The sequence below is a fragment of the Dunckerocampus dactyliophorus genome, chromosome 7, assembly GCF_027744805.1.
Source record: "Dunckerocampus dactyliophorus isolate RoL2022-P2 chromosome 7, RoL_Ddac_1.1, whole genome shotgun sequence".
NCBI classification, from domain to species: Eukaryota; Metazoa; Chordata; class Actinopteri; order Syngnathiformes; family Syngnathidae; genus Dunckerocampus; species Dunckerocampus dactyliophorus.
The window spans coordinates 1,017,541-1,036,510 of record NC_072825.1 but is presented as its reverse complement, the minus strand read 5'-3'; the positions used below and the strand labels follow the sequence as shown (position 1 = coordinate 1,036,510).

General features: G+C 45.1%; 1 protein-coding gene across 8 annotated transcripts in view; it reads left to right on the top strand.

Moving 5' to 3' along the window:
- Nucleotides 1-18,970, top strand: part of vwde (von Willebrand factor D and EGF domains) — a 34,675-nt gene that overhangs the window by 2,421 nt on the left and 13,284 nt on the right. For 7 of the 8 annotated variants that reach the window (XR_008571957.1, XM_054781050.1, XM_054781048.1 and 4 more), the window contains exons 2-12: nucleotides 9,290-9,548; nucleotides 11,043-11,233; nucleotides 11,867-12,098; nucleotides 12,184-12,249; nucleotides 14,753-14,994; nucleotides 15,062-15,151; nucleotides 15,986-16,423; nucleotides 16,497-16,570; nucleotides 17,329-17,602; nucleotides 17,785-17,981; nucleotides 18,136-18,959. Coding sequence is in view for 7 of the 8 variants with exons in the window: in XM_054781050.1 (XP_054637025.1) it covers nucleotides 9,290-9,548; nucleotides 11,043-11,233; nucleotides 11,867-12,098; nucleotides 12,184-12,249; nucleotides 14,753-14,994; nucleotides 15,062-15,151; nucleotides 15,986-16,423; nucleotides 16,497-16,570; nucleotides 17,329-17,602; nucleotides 17,785-17,981; nucleotides 18,136-18,959 (2,887 nt within the window). In the remaining variant the exon portion in view is untranslated. The remainder of the gene's footprint in view (nucleotides 1-9,289; nucleotides 9,549-11,042; nucleotides 11,234-11,866; nucleotides 12,099-12,183; nucleotides 12,250-14,752; nucleotides 14,995-15,061; nucleotides 15,152-15,985; nucleotides 16,424-16,496; nucleotides 16,571-17,328; nucleotides 17,603-17,784; nucleotides 17,982-18,135; nucleotides 18,960-18,970) is intronic. The other variant, XM_054781046.1, reaches the window with a different exon arrangement.

Below are 18,970 nucleotides of genomic sequence, written 5' to 3'. Positions count from 1 at the left end.
GCAGAGTGAGAGGCACAAGCAAAGATTGGGGGCATTGGGGGACAGGTTGATAGGCGTACAAACGTCAGGCCAGCAGGGTCCTTTTGGTTAGAGGTGTCCATGTTTGGAAGTCTTCATTGAGCTGAAGTGAAAGGTGGGCTGGTAATGTTCTTCATGCTTTTGTTTATTGCCACCTTGTGGTCATATTGACAATTGCAGACGATGAATCCAGCTGCTAATTTTAAAAATAATAAGCATTCCCTGGGAATCGCAGGGGATAGGTTCCCAAAATAGCCTGCAGTAAATATTTGTTTACAATGATTATATGTTTTAAGGCTGTAAAGACCCTCAGCATACACTTCATGCACTTTTCTCAGACAGGCATGAACATTTTCTCACATTTCTCTGTTGTTTAAACACCCTCAAAGTTCAAATTTTGTTTGGATGTTAATGATCCGTCAGGTTGGACAACACCTTGGAGATTATTAAGTGACTCGTGTATTCACTCTGACCGTGCCTCGTGCTGGCGCCATTTGGCTGTAGCGTTTTTGTATCCTTGTTCAAACATATTGCTCCTGCCGTCGTCCTCCTCATCGTCCTACTCCTTGAACTGAAGATTCATTCAGCCCTTTAGCTTCTTCTTCTATTGTTTATTGGCAGTTAGCAAGCAGCTCTCACAGCTAGCTGGTTTGTTAGCGACTATTGACCAGGACAGGAAACGACACAAAGGTGATTGATTGGCTGTAGACCATTGCCAATCAGGATGCAGAACACAATGGGCTGGTTCTCCCTGAGCCAATAAGGACAGCTGTGGCTCTACATATGTCTACTGTGGGTTCCTAATATGCTGTACAGGCACATATCACACACTGAGAGCAGGTGGAGCGCACACTCAACTCTCAATGAGTAAACAACCCCCTCTACTGGTAGCAGTAGTAAATACAATACAACAGAACACAGATACAGTAGATGGCTCTAAAACACCACAAGGATGCAGAACACGATGCCCGTTCATACACTGTTAAAAAAAAAAGCTAAACTGCCATTCTTCCATCCGTTTTCTATGCTACTTATCCTCGCTAGGGTTGTGGGAGTATGCTTAAGCCTATGGGGAGAGGCGGGGTACACATTGGACTGGTTATACGTATAGACAAACAACCATCCTCTCTCACATTCATACCTATGGACAATTTAGAGTCACCAGTCGCCACATTCCAAAAATGTGGGAGGAAACCCCACACACAGATGCCCAGCGGAGATTCGAATGCAGGTCTTCCCGATCTCCTGGCTGTGTGGCCAACATGCAAACCCCTCGGCCACCGTGCGCATGGTGCAAAATTGCACTTAAAAACATTCGCGAAACAGCAAATTTGCGAAAGGTGAACCGCGATGTAGCGAGGGAACACTGAAATAATGATTGTTAAATAGAAAGAGACTAGCTGGTATGAAGTCATGAGGTCTGTGGTTCTGGATCGGTCCAAGAGGTAACTTCCCGGTCTTCAGCAACATTATTTGAGTTTCCAGAGCATCCGGAGGCCGATAGGATGTGATGAACTTTGGTGGTTCTTTGCTCTTCTGGCTGTCCTTGAAAATACTTGGCAGGAATCTTCCATTTCTGACTTTGTGTTGACAAAGTTGTGCAACGGCCCGTTTGGACGAGTCTTTCTGCCTCTGTTGTGGAGTTTGAAAAATCCAGGGGCTTGTTGCTGGTCCACATGTCACACGGACGCTTCGAGTCCGGTGAAGGGAACCACGGCCTCAGCCCTGCTGACACGTCCCGACACCACGTGAAGCGGAGCTGCTCCTCAAAGGAGGACAGCGAGCTCCACGGACCGTGTGGAGACATTTGGCGGTGTTAGTTCTCAGCCATCTTGGTTTGCAAATGGCAGTTTGTTGTCATTGTGGGGAGTCGGGTAACCAGGACAAGACAAGAGACTGGGTGCACAAGTCTTTAAAAAGCGCTGCTTGGTAACCACAGCAACTTTTTCACTTGAACAAAAGAATGGCTGGACGCTCTGCTGGACACCAAAACACTGGGACGTTTAGTTTCCTTTTATTGTTCATTGTGAGACAATCAAACGCGGCCCCAGTGTCTGACCTACTCTTCCTTTTTGCAGGATGAATGTATGGGAAGGAGTCTTCAGTGTGGCCCGGGGGCCATTTGCGACCGCGGCACATTCTGAAAATATAATTTAACAAGAAAAAAATGTAACGGCAAAAACTGAACAATGAGCAACTCACCCAGCAGTCATTTTCAAAATGAAGTGAAAATATTAAGAGCAACAAGTTGTAATCTAACGAGGAAAAAGTCCTAATCTTAGCAGAATAACGTAATATTATGAGGAAAAATACTGTCATTTTAGTAGCATAAAGTTGAACTATAAAAGAAAATATATATATATATATTCTTTAGAAGTTGTAATATTATCATAAACAAACCAAACAAAATAAAATGGCAATTTTTGGAACATTAGGTTGGGGAAGAAGTTATACTATGATGGGAATAAAGTTGTATTACAAGAAGAAAGGAATAAAAAAAAATACAGGAATGGAAAAAACAGCTGTAATTTTATGAGAATGAAGTCAAAATATTAAGAGGAAAAAGTCTTATTCTAAATGAGAAAAAAGTCACAATTTTAAGAGAATAAACTCGTAATATGAGGAAAATGAATGGCATTTTAGTAGCATTGAGATGAAATATTAAAGGAAAAAATGTAAGTCGTAATGTTATGAGAAACAAACTAAACCACATACAATTGTTGGGGGAAAAATCTAGTATTATGGGAACAAAGTCAGAATATGAGAAGAAAATGTAGGAAAATTATTTATGAAGAATATTGAAATATTTGCAAAAATTGGGTAAAAAGAGCCAAGTGGATACTAATAATGGGCCTTTTCAGAGCTGACATGCAGCTTTTTCTTGAGTATTTCTATCTGCACGTGTTGCTTTACAAATACCAAAGTGGCAAAGTTGCATCTTTTCATTTTTTTACTCTGTGGCCCTCGCTGGACCCCCGATGTATGGCTTGTGTTGTTCACAGCCGTACGTATCCCGGTGTCCACGGAAAGGATTCACGTGAATATACTGTGTGTGCAAAAGCCAATACGCAGAGTGACGTCTCAATAGCTCCGTTAGATGGCAGCATTTAGCAACTGTGCTGTTTTAAGTCGATAAATGCACGGGGCTTGATGGAAAAAGTCCTGTGTGCCAATAGATGGTCATCACGTGGTGCCGTGGGAACTTTATCTCAGCCGTGGAAATGGGACACATCATCAGTAGTGTACTGATTCATCAGTAGTGAGTCAGTGGGTGTTTGGGCCTTTCAACACTTGACACCCTCATCGAAGGCGGCCAACGACAGGGGGTCCCATGCCCAATCATGAGTAAAGTAGTGCCTGGAAAGTGGGGGGAGATGAGCTAGGCAGTAAGGTCCCAACCTGGGATGAATGGGGTGGGTTTAAAACGTCTTTAGGGTCGTCAAGTGGGTACCCTCCTTGTTTCGATGATACATTACTCCTTCCCCCTCCCCTACCACCCACCCAGATTGTTACGATTTTATTCTTGTTGAATGACAACTTTATTTCTCGTGATATTATGACTTTATTCTCTTAATATAAGTTTTTCCCAACCTAATTTTCCAAAACGTGCAACTTCAAATATTACGACCTTAGAAAACACATTCTTTCTGTAATATTTCAACTTTATTCTTTTGAAAAATGTTTTTCCGAGGGCATAGCAGCCTAGTGGTTAGCATGTTGGCCACACAGTGGGAAGATCTGGGTTGGCATCTCCGTTGGGCATCTGTGTGGAGTTTGCATGTTCTCCCGGTGCATGCATGGCTTTTTTCCGGTTTCCTCCCACACGTTAGGTTAATTTGTGCCTCTAAATTGTCCATAGGTATGAATGTGAGTGTGAATGGTTGTTTGTCTATATGTGCCCTGCCATTGGCTGGACACCAGTTCGGCTGGGCAACCCTAGTAAGGATAAGCGGCATAGAAGATGGATAGATGGATGTTCAGGACCGTCCATTTTAGACGATGTTGACTGATCTTTCCAGGCACACAGAATGTTGTGTTCAATGGCTATATGAGAATGGAACCTACCCAAAGAAACATTAGACTCCCGTCTTTCATCAGGAAAAAACAGTTTCTTTCTACTTTTTCTGTTCTTTGGTAATCAGCAGTAGAACATGAGTAAGTTTCAGGAAAAAATGTAAATCGAGCGTTTGGGTTTAAAAAAACGTCTTTGGTATTGGACTTAATTGTATTTTTAGAATGTGTGGAGGGCTGATTTTAAAAAAAAAGAAAAAAAAGTGCCCTCAGGCAGCACTTTGGATACTCCTGCAAGATCATCTTTATCAATTTATTATTACTTTATACTTTATTCCCAGAATATTTTGACTTTATTCCCATAGTATTCAAACTTTCCCCCCAAGTTATTTTATTTTTAAAAAAATGTTTTCCTTCTCATAATAAAAAACATTTTTTCTTTAATATTTAAACTGTGTGGTACTAAAATGATGCTATATTTCCGTTATTCTTTTCCTCTTTTTTCGCAATATTTGGATTTTATTCTTAAAATTACTGCTGTTTTTTTTCCTCATTGTTGCTGTTGTTTGTTTTTTGATATATTAGATTTTGGAATAAACAGCCATGGGCTGAAAATGGCTCTTGAGCCGCACTTTGGACACCCCTGCTGTAGTCCATGCATCATACTGAGAGCTGATTTTAATATTTTAGAGCCTCATTTGGCTAATTGAGAGGGTTAAATGATTAGAGGCAACAAAATGTTGCACTTTTAACCCCCGTTGCTGCAGGCCTCGGGATGTCCTGTACGCACATGTTGGAATTGTTTGTAAATGTACGAATTGCGTGCATGGAAGAAAACGAGAAGTGAGGGGAGGTTCAGACGTGACAAAGCGTCTTCATGTTTGGACCTGTGGAGCTTCACGTCACATCAGGATTGACAGTACCTGTTTTACCACAAGGTGCTGGACCCGGCTTATAGCTCATCTTTGTACAGAATAACTCATTATCATGTTTGCAGTGGTGTGTAGCCGTACTGCGAGGTTATCAGGGCTGAGTTGTTTCTCTTCACAGTATGTGCATTTTAGTCGTGCAGTCGGCCAGTGAAGGTTCACGTCATGAAAGCCGTTTGTTTTTACTTCTCAGTGTTGCCATTCCGTATTCTAATCAGGGAACCCTGCACACAGGGGGTGTGTCTGTGTACATGAACGTCACACACATGTTCACTTTGACAGAGTTGGGGTTTTTCCCCCCATCCAGGACGCCAGTTGCCGTTTAATTGTGGATTGCATAAGGCGAGGCATGAGGAAACAGGAAGGAAGTGTGTTAGTGCTTCTACCTGATGGCTAGTCCAGGCTCGCTCCCTCCCCGCTGATGGTGCAGGAGATTTATGAGGCAGAGGGGGGTTATGTTCCTCGCATGGGCTACAAGACAGTCAGGCACCGGGACACAGCTGTCAGCTCCCCCATTGGCTGCCGCATGCTTTGCTTTTATTCATCACTCTTGCTGTGGAAGTGCATTTGGACAGGACGCTTCATCTGCAAGTGGTCCACTTCAGCTAAGAACACACTGGGCTGTGATCAGCAGGTCTTCTGGGAAACCTTTCACTTTCAGTGGTTTGGTTTAGTAGGGTTGACTATCCTCATCCAGGGGTGTCCAAACCTTTTCCAGCGAGGGCCACATAGTGAAGTTATGTATGTTTCAGGGAAAAACTGCATGTGAGCTTTGTGATGCAGATGAAAAAGAACATTATTAGTATCAGCTGCAGTCTTTTTTCCCATTTGGACGTTTTTTGTTCTTTTCAAAATATTTAAACTTTCTTCTTAAATAATCTTTGTACCTTTTTCTTTTCATAATATCGTGAATGTATTCCCTTAATATTAGAACTTTTTCCCTTACCTACCCTCATTTCCGGTGTGTAAGTCGCTACTTTTTTCTTAAACTTTGAACCCTGCGGCTTACGCAGCGGTGCAGCTGATCTTGTGACATCTCCTTAACTTCACACCTGCTACCGCTCGTTTAAATACTGCGCCGCTCACGAGTCAGAGAGGAAACGGTAGCTCCATCTTTGGCAGAACCAAACATGAGCTGGAAGCTGGGCAGCCCGTTGGAACTCGCAGGTCATGACTCGATGTAGGTAGGTAGGTAAGAAATATGCAATGCAAGTATCAATACGAGTATAGAATAAAAAACAGTTATAACGGCTTCCCATCATGCGTTTATTCCCAGCAAAGCATTTCATTGGCCGTGGCTGGCGGGACGCTGCAATGATGCATTCAGCTCCCTCTGGTGGACGCTCCCGGTCGTGGGTGGGCTTCTTTCCTGTCGGCGGGGCGGCTCTGGGCCCTTTGGTGTGTGGCCCCCAGTGCCTCATCTGTTCACCAGTACAGTTCATAGTTTGAGTACTATTGCTACCAGTAATAAGGTGCAGTATTAGCACTGTGGCTGTTGGTGTTATTTGGTTGTTCCTGTTATGGTCTTCATTTGCTGATGTAGTCCTGTTGTTTGTTTCTGTTGCTTGTGTTGTTGTCTCTCTCTGTCTTCTTTTCTCTGGTCCAACCCCTCCTGCTCCGGTCCAACTTTGCACAGCAATAAACATCAACTCAAGTCAAAGCACATCTATGGAACAGGAGAAGTGTGTTTACACGTTTCCCTGGCAGGCACAATCTGTTTAGCATGTAAGGGCATCTTGGTCAACAATACTATCTGCCCCGATGACAGGACAAAAAACCCCAAAATATTTTAACGGCTATTCAGCGCCCTGGCAGAAATAGCCAATGAAATGCTTTGCTGAGAAGAAATGCATGATGGGAAGCCATTAAAATACTTTTTTTTAATTCTAAACTTGTATTGATACTTTAATTTCTTAGCCACCTTTTGAGTGTTAAGTTGCTGTGTGATGATTTTAGCGTTCTTTCCAAGATGACACCTTGAACCAGACTGTTACATTGAGCGATTGCTGATTGGTTGACAAGCTCGTCGTGAGCTCCCTTACAGCTCGTGATTGGCTCCTGCCAAGGACAGAGCTACCGTTTCCTCACTGACTCGCGAGCGGCACAGTATTTCAACGATTAGTAGTAGTTCTGAGGTAAAGGAGGTGTCACGAGGTTAGAACATGGCCATAAGTTAGCCTCGCCGCTGTATAAGCCGCCGGGTTTAAGAAAAAAGAAGCAGCTTATACACGAGAAATTATGGTAAAAATACACAACATCATAAGTTGCATTACAATGACAAAGTGTCTTTTGGGTGCATTATTTCCAGGCTTCGGTGGCCACATACTGTAAAACGATGGCCCCGGGGCCTTGGGTTTGGCATCGATGGAGGAGGCCATTGATGCGGCCTCTCCCTGTACCTCATCACATAAAAAAGCCAAAAACCACTCGTCGTTGAAACACTCCAGAACTCCTAGTTCTTTTCACAACTGGACCTGCATCGCCTCCTCAGGTTTCTGTTGCCTCTTCCGGGGACAACAGTTCCCGTTTGAGCCAGACGTGAAAAAGACCACAACTGAATAGTTGACTCGTACACCATCCGAGAGGCCACTTCCCCGAAAAATGCAGCAAGTGTTTTTCATTCAGTAATACGCCAAAAGTATTGGGACGGAAATGAAAAGCAAAGACAATGTGGAATCCACTCTTCATGGGAAGACTTTGGATTGTGTGTGTGGGATTTTTGTCCACTTGTGAGGTTGATGGGCTCGTTCTTCCACACCAAACTCCTCTAAGCGTGGCGTTATGGAACTTGCTTTGTGCGCTGGTAACAGAGAAGTGTGTGAAGTTGTCCAAAATGTTGACAATGAAGAAGTGAAGACTGAGAGACAACTAAAGGACTCTATTCCAACTTTTCATTGATTCATTTATTGATTAGTAGGTGTATCTCAATACAACTCTGAAGTCTTGATGGACACCAGCTGGTGCGTCTGTGCCAAAATCCGTTGGTGAACCTCACATCCTGACATCTTAAGAGTCGCACTGGACATTAAGTTGACAGCTCAGGCTTTTAGCGCCATGCCTAGCGCGCTCATTTGGTGGCCCGTGGTTGGAGTCTTGGGAGTGTGCAGGGGGCGGCGGACCAGTCTGGCTGCAGTTGCAACCATTCAATATGGCAACAAATGTTGAATTATTACGTTAACTAATGACCAGTTCCCCATTATTTTTCACTTTCAGCATGTCAAGTGTTCAACTCGGTGATCGTCCAAATCTATTTAGTTTCATGAAAATGCTGAAAAATGTGCTTGATAAACACACAGAGGCAAAACACTAGAATGATGCAGCGCCGTAAAATACAAGCGCAATAAGCCGTTTTTGTTAAATGAGTCCCTCAAGTCAGCATTGTTATATTGATCAGCTATGAGCTATGAGCTATTGTCTTTTTGTATTTATTTATTTCACAATTTAAACATGTGACAAATGATTACTCTGTTATCGCCATATTGGACAAGGGTGTCCAAGGTTTATAGAAATACAATTAAACAAACCAAAAAAACTAGCAAAAATTGGGAAAATAGAGCAAAAAGGCACAATTTAAAGACAAAAAACTGAAACGTTGATTCCAACGACTAAAAAAAACCTGTGTGTTTGTGTGTGTGTGTGTGTGTGTTTGTGTGTGTGTGTGTGTTTGTGTGTGTGTGCGTGTGTCTAGATAGTGTACATTTGTAACGTATTTATAAGGCTTTTTAAACATCCTTTTTTACTAAATATAAATAAATACAAATATCCAAGTTTTATGCAGCCCTTGGTGGAACCAGAATAGAAGCCCGTTTCCACCACTGAAAGAAAAAACATCCCAACAGTCATTCACAAGATAAAAGGTCATAATTAGGAGCTAAAGAGTCGACATGATGAGAGAAGCATTATGCGTTATGAAAATAATCAGATACGAACTACGCATGTGCGCAGTTCGTATATATCATATCATTTTGACTTTTTATCTCCTAGTTATGACTTTATCTCGCGATGTCGACTCTTTATATGACAGTTAAGACTTTCCTATCTCAGAATTGGGACTATCTTGTAAGTTTGGCTTTTTATGTCATGGTTACGACTATTTATATGACTTTTAGTATGACTTTTCCTCTCTAATAATGATGTTGCTTTTTTAAACCTCATAATGTCGACTTTTTATCTCCCTGTTATGTCTGTCTTATCTCCTTATTTCGACCGTTTATCTCATAATTAAGACGTACCGTTGAGATATTTGCTTTTTTCTTTCGGTGGCGGAAACGGGCTTCCTTAAAAAAAGCCTGGCCAGTTAAATAAAGTGTGTTTTTGTCGAACGTGCGCAGTGGTTCCAGGGGTTCTACAAGTTGTGCGCCACTCCCGCCCCTCCTGGCGCTCTGCGGCAGTTTGAGGCAGTGTGCTCAGCCAGCCTCCAGGCTGCAGTCCGCCGCCGTTTCGGAGCCACAGAAGCCGGACTCTTCCTCGTCACGAGGCGAGGTATCCCCGCAGGAGGAACCAGAATCATGACGATCAGCTTTGGACCGCTTGTGAAACTTCTCTGGTGTTTTGCGTTTTCACTTCCTCACGCGATGCGCGCACAAGCAGGTGAGTTCCAAGCTTTGCTTTTTGAACATTCACAACACAACCGAACCGAGCTGCTCCTAATCCATTTTCAAGATGTTTTGCTGATGCGGCAAAGGATCCGTCATCCAAGGATGCCTCCAAGCCTGAAGGTCAGCATGTCTGCTTCTGTCCAGACCTTGTAGGAGTCCAACAGGTGGGGAGTGATGTGCCCAGGTGCCATCATAGTATCTCCATCAGGTCTGGTCTGCCAGCAGTCAGGCTATATCACCTTTCACTTGACCTCTTGGGTCAAGGGGGTTGGGGCATTGAGGTTGAGACCAGATCATTTTACTGACGTCTACCTCCCAGGCTGGTACCGGTACATTAAATTGCACAATCTTGGTGGCAACATGCTACCCAGCCCATATGAAGTGTGGCCCGTGGCACATCCTAAAAATAGAACTTAAGAAAACTAAAGAAGGAAAATTCATACATTCATATTCTATGCTGCTTAATCCTCACTGGGGTGGCTGGGTACCCCCCCGGACTGGTCGCCAGCCAATCGCAGGGCACATAATAGGGAAAAAAAAACAACAGCAAAAACGGAAAAACCAGCAGTGATTTTACAAAAGTTAGGTCCAAATATTGAGAAAAAAGTTATGTAACTTCAAAAAGTCGTAACTTTACAAGAATAAAGACATCATGTGACATTATGAAGAACAATAACATTTTAGTAGCATAGAGCTGAAATGTAATGTTAAGAATAATGAATGTGAAGAATAATGTTATGAGAATGAAGTCCAAATATGGGAATGAATTCATAATAACCAGAAGAAAGTTGAAGTAGTTGACACATAAAAGAAACAGCTGTTATTTTACAAGAATATAGTCTAAATATTACTAAACAGTTGCAATTGTACAAGAATGAATTAGTGTGTATATATTAGTGTTGTTATGATTAATAGTATCCATAATATTATGAGGAAAAATGTCATTTTAGTAGCATAAAGTTAAAATATCAAAGAGAATATTTTAGTGCTAATATTATGAGGAACTAACAAACCAAAATAGTTGCACTTTTAGAAAATGAGGTTTCTTCGCATATTTAAACATATGAAAGTGGCCCTTGCGTCCTTTCATTTTTCACTCTGTGGCCCTCACTGGATAAAGTTCGGACGGCCCTTGTGGAAGAGTTGTTTTTTGTATCATATTGACATGCTTTTAGAAAAGCTGCCTGAACTTCATCAGAACTGAAGACAGCGATATCAGTGTGGTGCTGTTACACAACATTTGCATGCGGTCCAAGTAAAACTGTGGCCTGACAGACAGCCATGAATTCTAAAAGGATCCCCATCAAGCAGCTACGTGGGGTAACCGCGATGTTAGCATGTGAGATATTGTTGTCTTAAAGACGTTCACATTCAGCTCTGTTGCCTTTGTAACGGTGGAAGTTGTGATGCAGCTCTTCCACTGGCTCTCGTCACAACGAAAGCTCCTCCATGTGCAGATACAGAACATGTGTTCCTCCCCTTGCAGTTCTCCCTCCAGAGTGCGCTCCGGGAGGCCACTCGGTGCTCCAGAACCCGTACCGCAGCACCACCTTCAGCTCCAGCTGGCTGCTGCAGTCGGCCCTGCGGGACTTCATCTGTGACCACTCGCTGGTCCCCGGCTGGTACCAGTTCCAAATGTTTGACAAGCCGGCCAGCATGCCCACCCAGTGTGTGGAGGTAAATGTGTCACAGCACCCCCTCCCTCGGTGACTTCTGTGTAACTTTTAGCATAACCGCTCCACTCCCAACCTGTCAGCTGAAGGCGTTAAAGAGTCAAGAGTTTTTCTACTGTATGGTCCTGTGCACAGTAAAGCAGGTAGTTATGCTCTGCAATGAGTAAATGTCTTACTTTTATTGGCTAAACAGAACCTCTCACGTAACAATGTTGGCTCGCATCAGCATAACATGGAGTTCCACAGAGGAAAAGAACCATCTGGGCAGATGTCTTTCACGTAATTAGACTCCATATGTGACCTAATCCGCTGAGTTGTCTGGTGTTTCCTACTGTGACTTCCATGTTTTCACCCCGTCAATCATTTTGATGGCTAAATGCACTGTTTTCAATTCCAAGCATCAATGCATCAGCCTAAGCAACACGCACACACAGATGTCAGTGTGTGTATTTGGTGCTAGGAGAGAGTGTCTCATTTCTTACGGGCGTCCCGCTGTGAGGAGCCTGCAACCATCTATTCGAGGTGTCGGCTTCCCAGGGCATCCCGGCTCTCCCCCGGGTGATGGATGACCACACGGCTGGGTGACATGGGAGAAGAGCGTGATTTATCAATGAAAACTACGTGAATGTCCTCTCAGGTGAACCACTGCGGGACCCAGGCCCCAGTGTGGCTGTCCCTGGGAGAGGGCGAGTCCCTGCCGGGCCCGCTGGAGCTCAGGCAGCTGACGGCCTGCGCCACGTGGCAGTTCTTCCCGAGCGGCAGCAAGGAATGCTGCTTGTTCCGCATCCCGGTGTCTGTCCGCAACTGCGGAGGCTTCTACGTTTACCTGCTGCAGCCCACACAGGGATGCATGGGCTACTGTGCACAAGGTACGTCCACGCAAGTAGCTCAGGTCCTATAGGGGCAAAAGTCCTGGGACACACCTCATCATGTCCTTTTCTGCTCTTTCGACAGAAATGCCCGACACGTCACCCACAACATCGCTGACCTGTGATCCCGGGGGTGGAACATGCACACCAAGTGAGGAGCTTTTTATTTTGTTTTGTTGTTTTTCCTCCTTTTGTAGCTGGCGCCTGTCTGCTCCTGTTAGCTCAAACAGCAAAACAATCGGCAGGTCAAGGACTCCCCCTGACCTCAGGAATGCAACACACGAGCCGAGCATGTGTGCAACAGCTCTCTGCCAGGCTATGAATGGTGCCAGGGTAGGTTGTAGGAAGCTGGCAAAGGCCATAAGGAGGGAGGGAGGGATGAGGTGTTTATGACTTTAACTTGCAAAATATTGATCAGTTTTACCTCCACCTCATGCTTTTATGAGCGTGGCTTTCTTTGTTCTTTGCCAATCACAAAGCGGCAGGCAGGAACGTGTGGACTGAAGCTGCTGTTAATTGGCAGAAGAGCGAGGTGGAGATGGGGCAGGCTCAAGTCGTTGTTTTTCCCTGTACTTGTTTGCCGTTTAGCCTTGGCTGAGATCTTGCTAGAATCTACTAATTATTTGGGGTTTTTAAGCTGTGTTTTTAAAAAATAATCATTTTCACCTTTTTTGTTGTTGAAATTGTAAAAAAATATCTATTTTTTGTCACGAAGCACTTCTTCTGATTTGATGTAGCTCTCATCCATGATGCACGTTTTAGCATCTAAATGAAACAAAAAGGCTTTTAGGTGCCCATGTTTCTCTCAAATCTCATCACACCAACTTCTAGTTTATTGGGGTGCATCTCAAAACCCGTGTGGGACAATATTTTGTGGCCCCCTACTTGACATCAAAGTTTCGTGGGGTTTAATATTATGAGCTTCATGCAGTGTCAGGAAGAGGGTGTCTCACTGACTGACAATGGCGGCGCAAACACCAAAATCATGGCACAGCATGTAACAGGTAGGTGGCACACACAGCAACTACGACTACTATAGAGAAGAAGAAGAAGAAAAAACCCATGTTAACTCAAAACATGTAACTTTAGCAACGTTTTCCAAAACAGGTGCCGCAAGGCATGCTGGGAACATCCAAAACAACCTGTTCTTGTTCTGTTACTCATAAAAACTGAGCAGATTGGGTCAGTTGTACTTGTATTTTTGGTAATACTGCACTTCATGCGGGCCAGCCTCACCCAGACTCTACCCCCTGCGGCCCCCAGGAGAGTCGAGTTTGAGACCCCTCATTTATAGCATACACGTAGGTCGGGGATTTCCAAAATTAGTGCAAAATGAAAGGATGCATGGACCACTTTGATATTTTATGAAGCAACACGTACTGTAGATGCTAAGAAGTTCTATACTGTATATTAGAAAAAAGTGCCTTTCAGCTTCGTCATACAGCGTTCCCTTGCTGCAGTGCTGCGCTTTAGCACAGTGTCTCTATTCTCTCTCCTCTCTGCACCGCCCATTGTCTTCTGTCGGCTGATTGGCTGTTGACCGATCTCCTTCGTGCCATCTCTTGTTGTGGTCATGGCCACCTAACTAGCTAACCGTGTTGGGAAAATATGACGACAGGCGCGGTATGTTTTAACGAGGGTACAAAGACGCTACAGCCCAACGGTGCCAGGACGGAGAGGCACGGGTAGAGGAGTGAAAGTGGCTATTTTGGGAACCTATCCCCCGCGCTAAACGAGGGAACACTGTTTAGGTGAAAAAGCATATTATTATTATTATTATTATTATTATATATATAATATTAGTGTCATCATTGCTCTGATCTTGTCTTTTTCCCCCATGACTGCCTTTTTGTTTTTTAGTTTTCCAAATATTTACACTTTCTTCTTTAATAATCTTTGTGAATTGTATGACTTTATTCTCATAATATTTTCTCATAATATTTCTAACTTTTTCCCCAACCAAATTTTCCACAAATTCCAACTTTATTTTGTTTTGTTTCTCATAATATTTCGACTTTAAAAAATGATGTATTGTTCATTTAGTGTTTCAGATGACATTCATTTTCCTCAAAATATTACAAGTTTATTCTTGTAAAAGTGGATTTTTTTCTTTTAATATTTAGACTTTACTCTCATGAAATTACAGCTGTGTTTTTCTTCTTCTTGTATTTGTGACTTTATTCTCATAACATGATAACTTTTTCCACAAGCTCATTTTCCCAAAAAATCCAACCTTTTGTTGTTCTGTTTGTTTCTCCTAATATTTTGACTTTTAAAAAAATCCTTAATATTTCAACTTTATGCTACTAAAATTGTTATTTTTGTTCATAATATATTTCTTACTTTCATAAAATTACAACTTTGCATGTTTTTTTCTCTGAATATTTTATATATTTAAATTTTTCCCATTTTTGTGTGTTTTTAGAATGTGGAGCTGGCCAAATTAAAAACAAAAAACAACAAAAAACCCCAATAACAAAACAAAAAACAGCCATGGCCGCAAATGGCCCCCGGGCTACACTTTGGAAGGTTCTTACTATGTTTTGTTCTTCTGTTGCCAGGAAAAAAAAGGAAATCTTCTTGAAACTGTTCCCAGCCGTGAAGATCCCACGTGTATCCACTAGGATAGAAAAACCTTTTTCTTTCTTCTTCAGCGTCTCCAGCCAAGCAGCCTCCCAATCCGTCTGTGCCGGTCGTCGTCTCTGAGTGGGCAGGGGGCGCCGTCCACCTGAAGTGCAGCTTCAACAGCAGCTCCAACAGCTCTTTGGGCCACGTGGTGGCCTGGTCCCGCGCCTCAGCTCAGGGCGAGGCCAGGGAGGAGCTCAAGCGGGAGACCACCGTCCAGACGTGGGCCCTCATCGAGCTGGACGGCTTCAACCTGTGTCTGGGAGACAAGGTGAGGGCTTGGCCGGATCCCAGAAGACATCCCCAAGCACTCAACGGTCGTATTCTTCTGTTTTCAGATTTACTGCTCCACCTTTAGTTTCTTCTTGGACTCTCCAGACGTCCGCAGTGCTTCGGTGGAAAGTCAGGAGTTCTTTGCCGGGATTCGGGTACATTCCAGTGTTTATCACCTCGGTGTTATTTTGGGGCCCAACACAAATGAATTTGGACCACCACAGATAGTTTGCCCTCTCTAAGAAACACTTCATAACCAGACTGAATGTAGCTTCTACTTCCAAGCCTGTACAGTAGATGGCGTTGTAACTGTTTCTTAACACACCTCATGCGCACCTGAGAAAATGGCGTGAAATGGCCACTACCTCCAGTAGTGGCCATTTTACACCATTTTGACTGATCTTGACAAACATGTTCTATGTAAACATGGAGCCTACAAAAAGAAGATTAGACTCCCATCTTTCATCAGAAAAAAGGTTGTTTCTACCTTGTTTTGTTCTCCAGTAACCAGCAGTAGAACATAAGTACGTTTCAGGAAAATATCAGCTCCCAACTAGAAAAGAGAAAACCAGCTTTTTGTGAAAAGATACGTTTGAAGCATAGCTGTCACTTTGTCAGATGATTATTAGATAATTATGAGAGAGACACACATATTTTTAGCTTTTGTGACATCTCAAATATCTAAACCTGGACTGTGTGTGTGTGCGTGTGCACGTGTTACATGTGTTCCCTACAGTGCGTAAGCATGTGCACGCTACACTCCTCCACACTCTCACGTCCTCCTTCCCGTCGTGTGTGATTTGTCCATCCATGCGATCCCTGCCGAGCTCTTCCTGAGTTTTACTAATAACAGGTCGTATTCAGCCACAAAGCAGCCATCATTTAAGAATGACTTGGTGAAAAAGCGCCATAGAGTGAGGGCGCTGTGTTCCTACCACGATGCAGTGAGTATTTGTGCTAAGAATGTTTATTAAAACCCTCGTGTGCAGCTGAGACCAAACGTGAGCAGCGTGTCCGAGGACGGAGAGGTGTACGAGCTGACGGTCGAGAGCACAGTTCCCGTCCCGTGCCTGGAAGTGTCGTCCTCTTCGGAGCAATGCAGCGTCTCCCTGCAGCTCAGCACCAGCAGCCAAGGTGACGCATGCCTTTGTAGCCTACTGGATGATCACAGCGTTCAATACTTGACAGTTATGACATCTTACAGCACACTGATTAGTGTGTGTTGTGGTGCAGATGTGTCTCTGTCCTCCTGTGCGGTGGATTTAGCTGGGGGCCCCTGCAGGGACGAAGTTTGCAGCCGGGCCGTTGTCCACTTCGCCGCCATAACCGACTTTGTCAAAGACGGCGACAGGATGTCTGAGATCTCTGTCAGACCCGTCGTCACACAAAACTTTGTGTGGAACGGTTACGCCCCGGAACCTGTCCTGGTAAAGGACGTCACACGCCAGGGAGGGTTTCTCCTGTCACGTTTTAATGTTGGATGTGTTCCTTCTTTTCCAGATCAAAGTAAAGGACGTGCCTTCAGCTTACTGTTACGCCTTCACGGATCCTCATATGGTTACATTTGATGGCAGGTACTTCCGCCGTGTTTTCATCCAGAAGAATAGAAACTATTTAGTCACTAAACGTTTGTATTTTTAAAGACCGGAGCACCGACCTGCCATGTTTATTATTCTTGTTGTGTTGCGTTTCCTTTGATTTTTGGCTGCTTTAACTTGCAGGAACACTCACCAAAGTTTGCAAGCGCATGAGGCCCGGTGGAAAAATGTGGTATTTTAAGGGTCCTGAACATGAACCTCACAAACGTACTCCATAGCGCCCCCTATAATGAAAAAAAAGATACTTTCACCGATTGCCACCAGATTTGGTGGAGGCGTCTATTAGAACAAGACGCACAAAAACGTCTCAAGAACCCATGTTTGCAAACAAACAGGAAGTCGGATATTTTGGGTCGAAGGTGAGGTCGTATTTCGCTGAACTCTGCCAAGGTACTTGGACCAAATGAGCCCAAATCAAAATCCCAGACTGTAGATGGATGGGCGATGTTAAATTGCACAGCATCTTAGCCTAGGCCGTAGGATGTGGGTGTGGGCGGGGCATGGCAACAAACTCTGATGGTCAATCTGACATTTTGTCATAAGAATGTCAACGTTGACAACTTTGCTCCACAAGGTCAGATGTTCATCATAATGGTACGTATGAAGCAGACCACACCCTGAAGCTATGCGTTGGTCACTTCATGAATTTGGAGCCTCCAGTTACGTGGGGGGGCTGCTTGCAACTTTAATTGTTGCAAGCAATTAAAAAGTGACTCTCGTCTGTCTGCCCACAGGCACTACGAGAACTCCCAGCTGGGCACCTTTGTGCTGTACAGGAGCTCCCGCTGGCCGTTTGAGGTCCACGTCCGCCAGTGGGAGTGCGGCACCGGTGTGGCGCCGACGTCGTGCCCGTGCGGTTTGGTGGCGAGGGACGGCGGCGACGTCATCGCCTTGGACATGTGCGATGGGAAAATGGGGGAAACCGAGCCCCGCCTCTCTGTGAAGAATCGAGACCTGAGCAAGAGCGGCGTTCGTGTCAGCGAGTCCTACCAAGGACGCAAAGTCACGGTGAGGGAAAAGTGTCGAACCTGACTCACATTTTTATATGTGAGAGGTTTTTTAAATAATGGCAGACAGTGACAGCGCCCTCTAGTGGATTCAAATGGAATATTATTAATATAAATATTATTCATTCCAACTCCATTTCCTTGTATTGCGCATCCATATGTTGTGTTTCTGCGCCGCTACAGTTAACTTTCTCGTCGGGAGCATTCGTACGCGCTGATGTGGCCGACTGGGGTATGAGTCTGACTCTGAGAGCCCCTGGTTCAGACCGGGGCCACACCCACGGCCTGTGCGGGACCTACGACGGAGAACCGGACAACGACTTCCGCTCATTGGCGGGGACCACACTGCAGGACCTGCAGGCTTTCATCAGTGATTGGAGGTCAGTAGACCACGTAGCTCTCATTTCCACCAAGCCTTGTGCTTCTGTAAGGTACCCACTTGGCTGCAAAGGGTCCCAAGCCAGCCCACTCTTTGGTACCCATTACGAACTATAGTGCTTGGTGAGTTACACCATCTTCTTCCACCCCCAACAGGCTCCCCCCAGGAAGTAGCATGTTCGACACCGTTCCGTCGTCATCCTCATCCTCTCCCAGCGCGCTCAGCCCTCGCGTGTTCTGCAACTGTCAAACGGAACCCCGCCTTACACCCCAGCGAAGTCGCCTTCCCCCCGTCACCACCTCACAGCGGGCCTGCTCTCGCCACGGCAACGTGCAGCTCCCCAGCGTCATCCCGTCTCTGGACGTCACAGCCGAGTACATCAGCTCGGTGGAGTTGCTCGGCGGGGAGGCAGATGGAGGACAAGCACTGCCTCCTGGCCTCCTCAGCCCCCACAGGGAGCACGGAGGCGCTGGTGCTCGGAACGGGAGGCAGACCCACCAGCACGTCCCCAACTCCTCGCACCAAAGTCTCAGCCGGTCCGACCTGCAGAGCTTTGCTTACTTCTTCCCAGAAGACCACGAAGCAACATCTCATTTAGACCTAGCCCCCACGTGGCCGACACCCTCTGGGCTGACTGAGCATGAGGCCATGGCCAAGTGCCGGAACGCCGTCGCCAACTCGAGCACGGCGCTGGGCTGCAGACGCCTCCTTGACGACTCCATAGTGAGCTCTGCGGTGGACATGTGCGTCCGCGACCTCCAGCGGAAGGATGATCACTCGTGGCTGAACGCGACGTTGCCGCTGCTGGAGAATGAGTGCGAGAGGCGGCTGGTAGAGGAGGGCACGAGGGGGCGAGACCACTGGGACATCGTGGCCATCCTCAAGTGTCCAAATCTGTGCAATGGCAATGGACAATGCTCCGAGTGGGGCTGCATCTGCTTCCCTGGGTTTGGATCCTACGACTGCGGTGCCTTGTCAGGTGAGTACCGA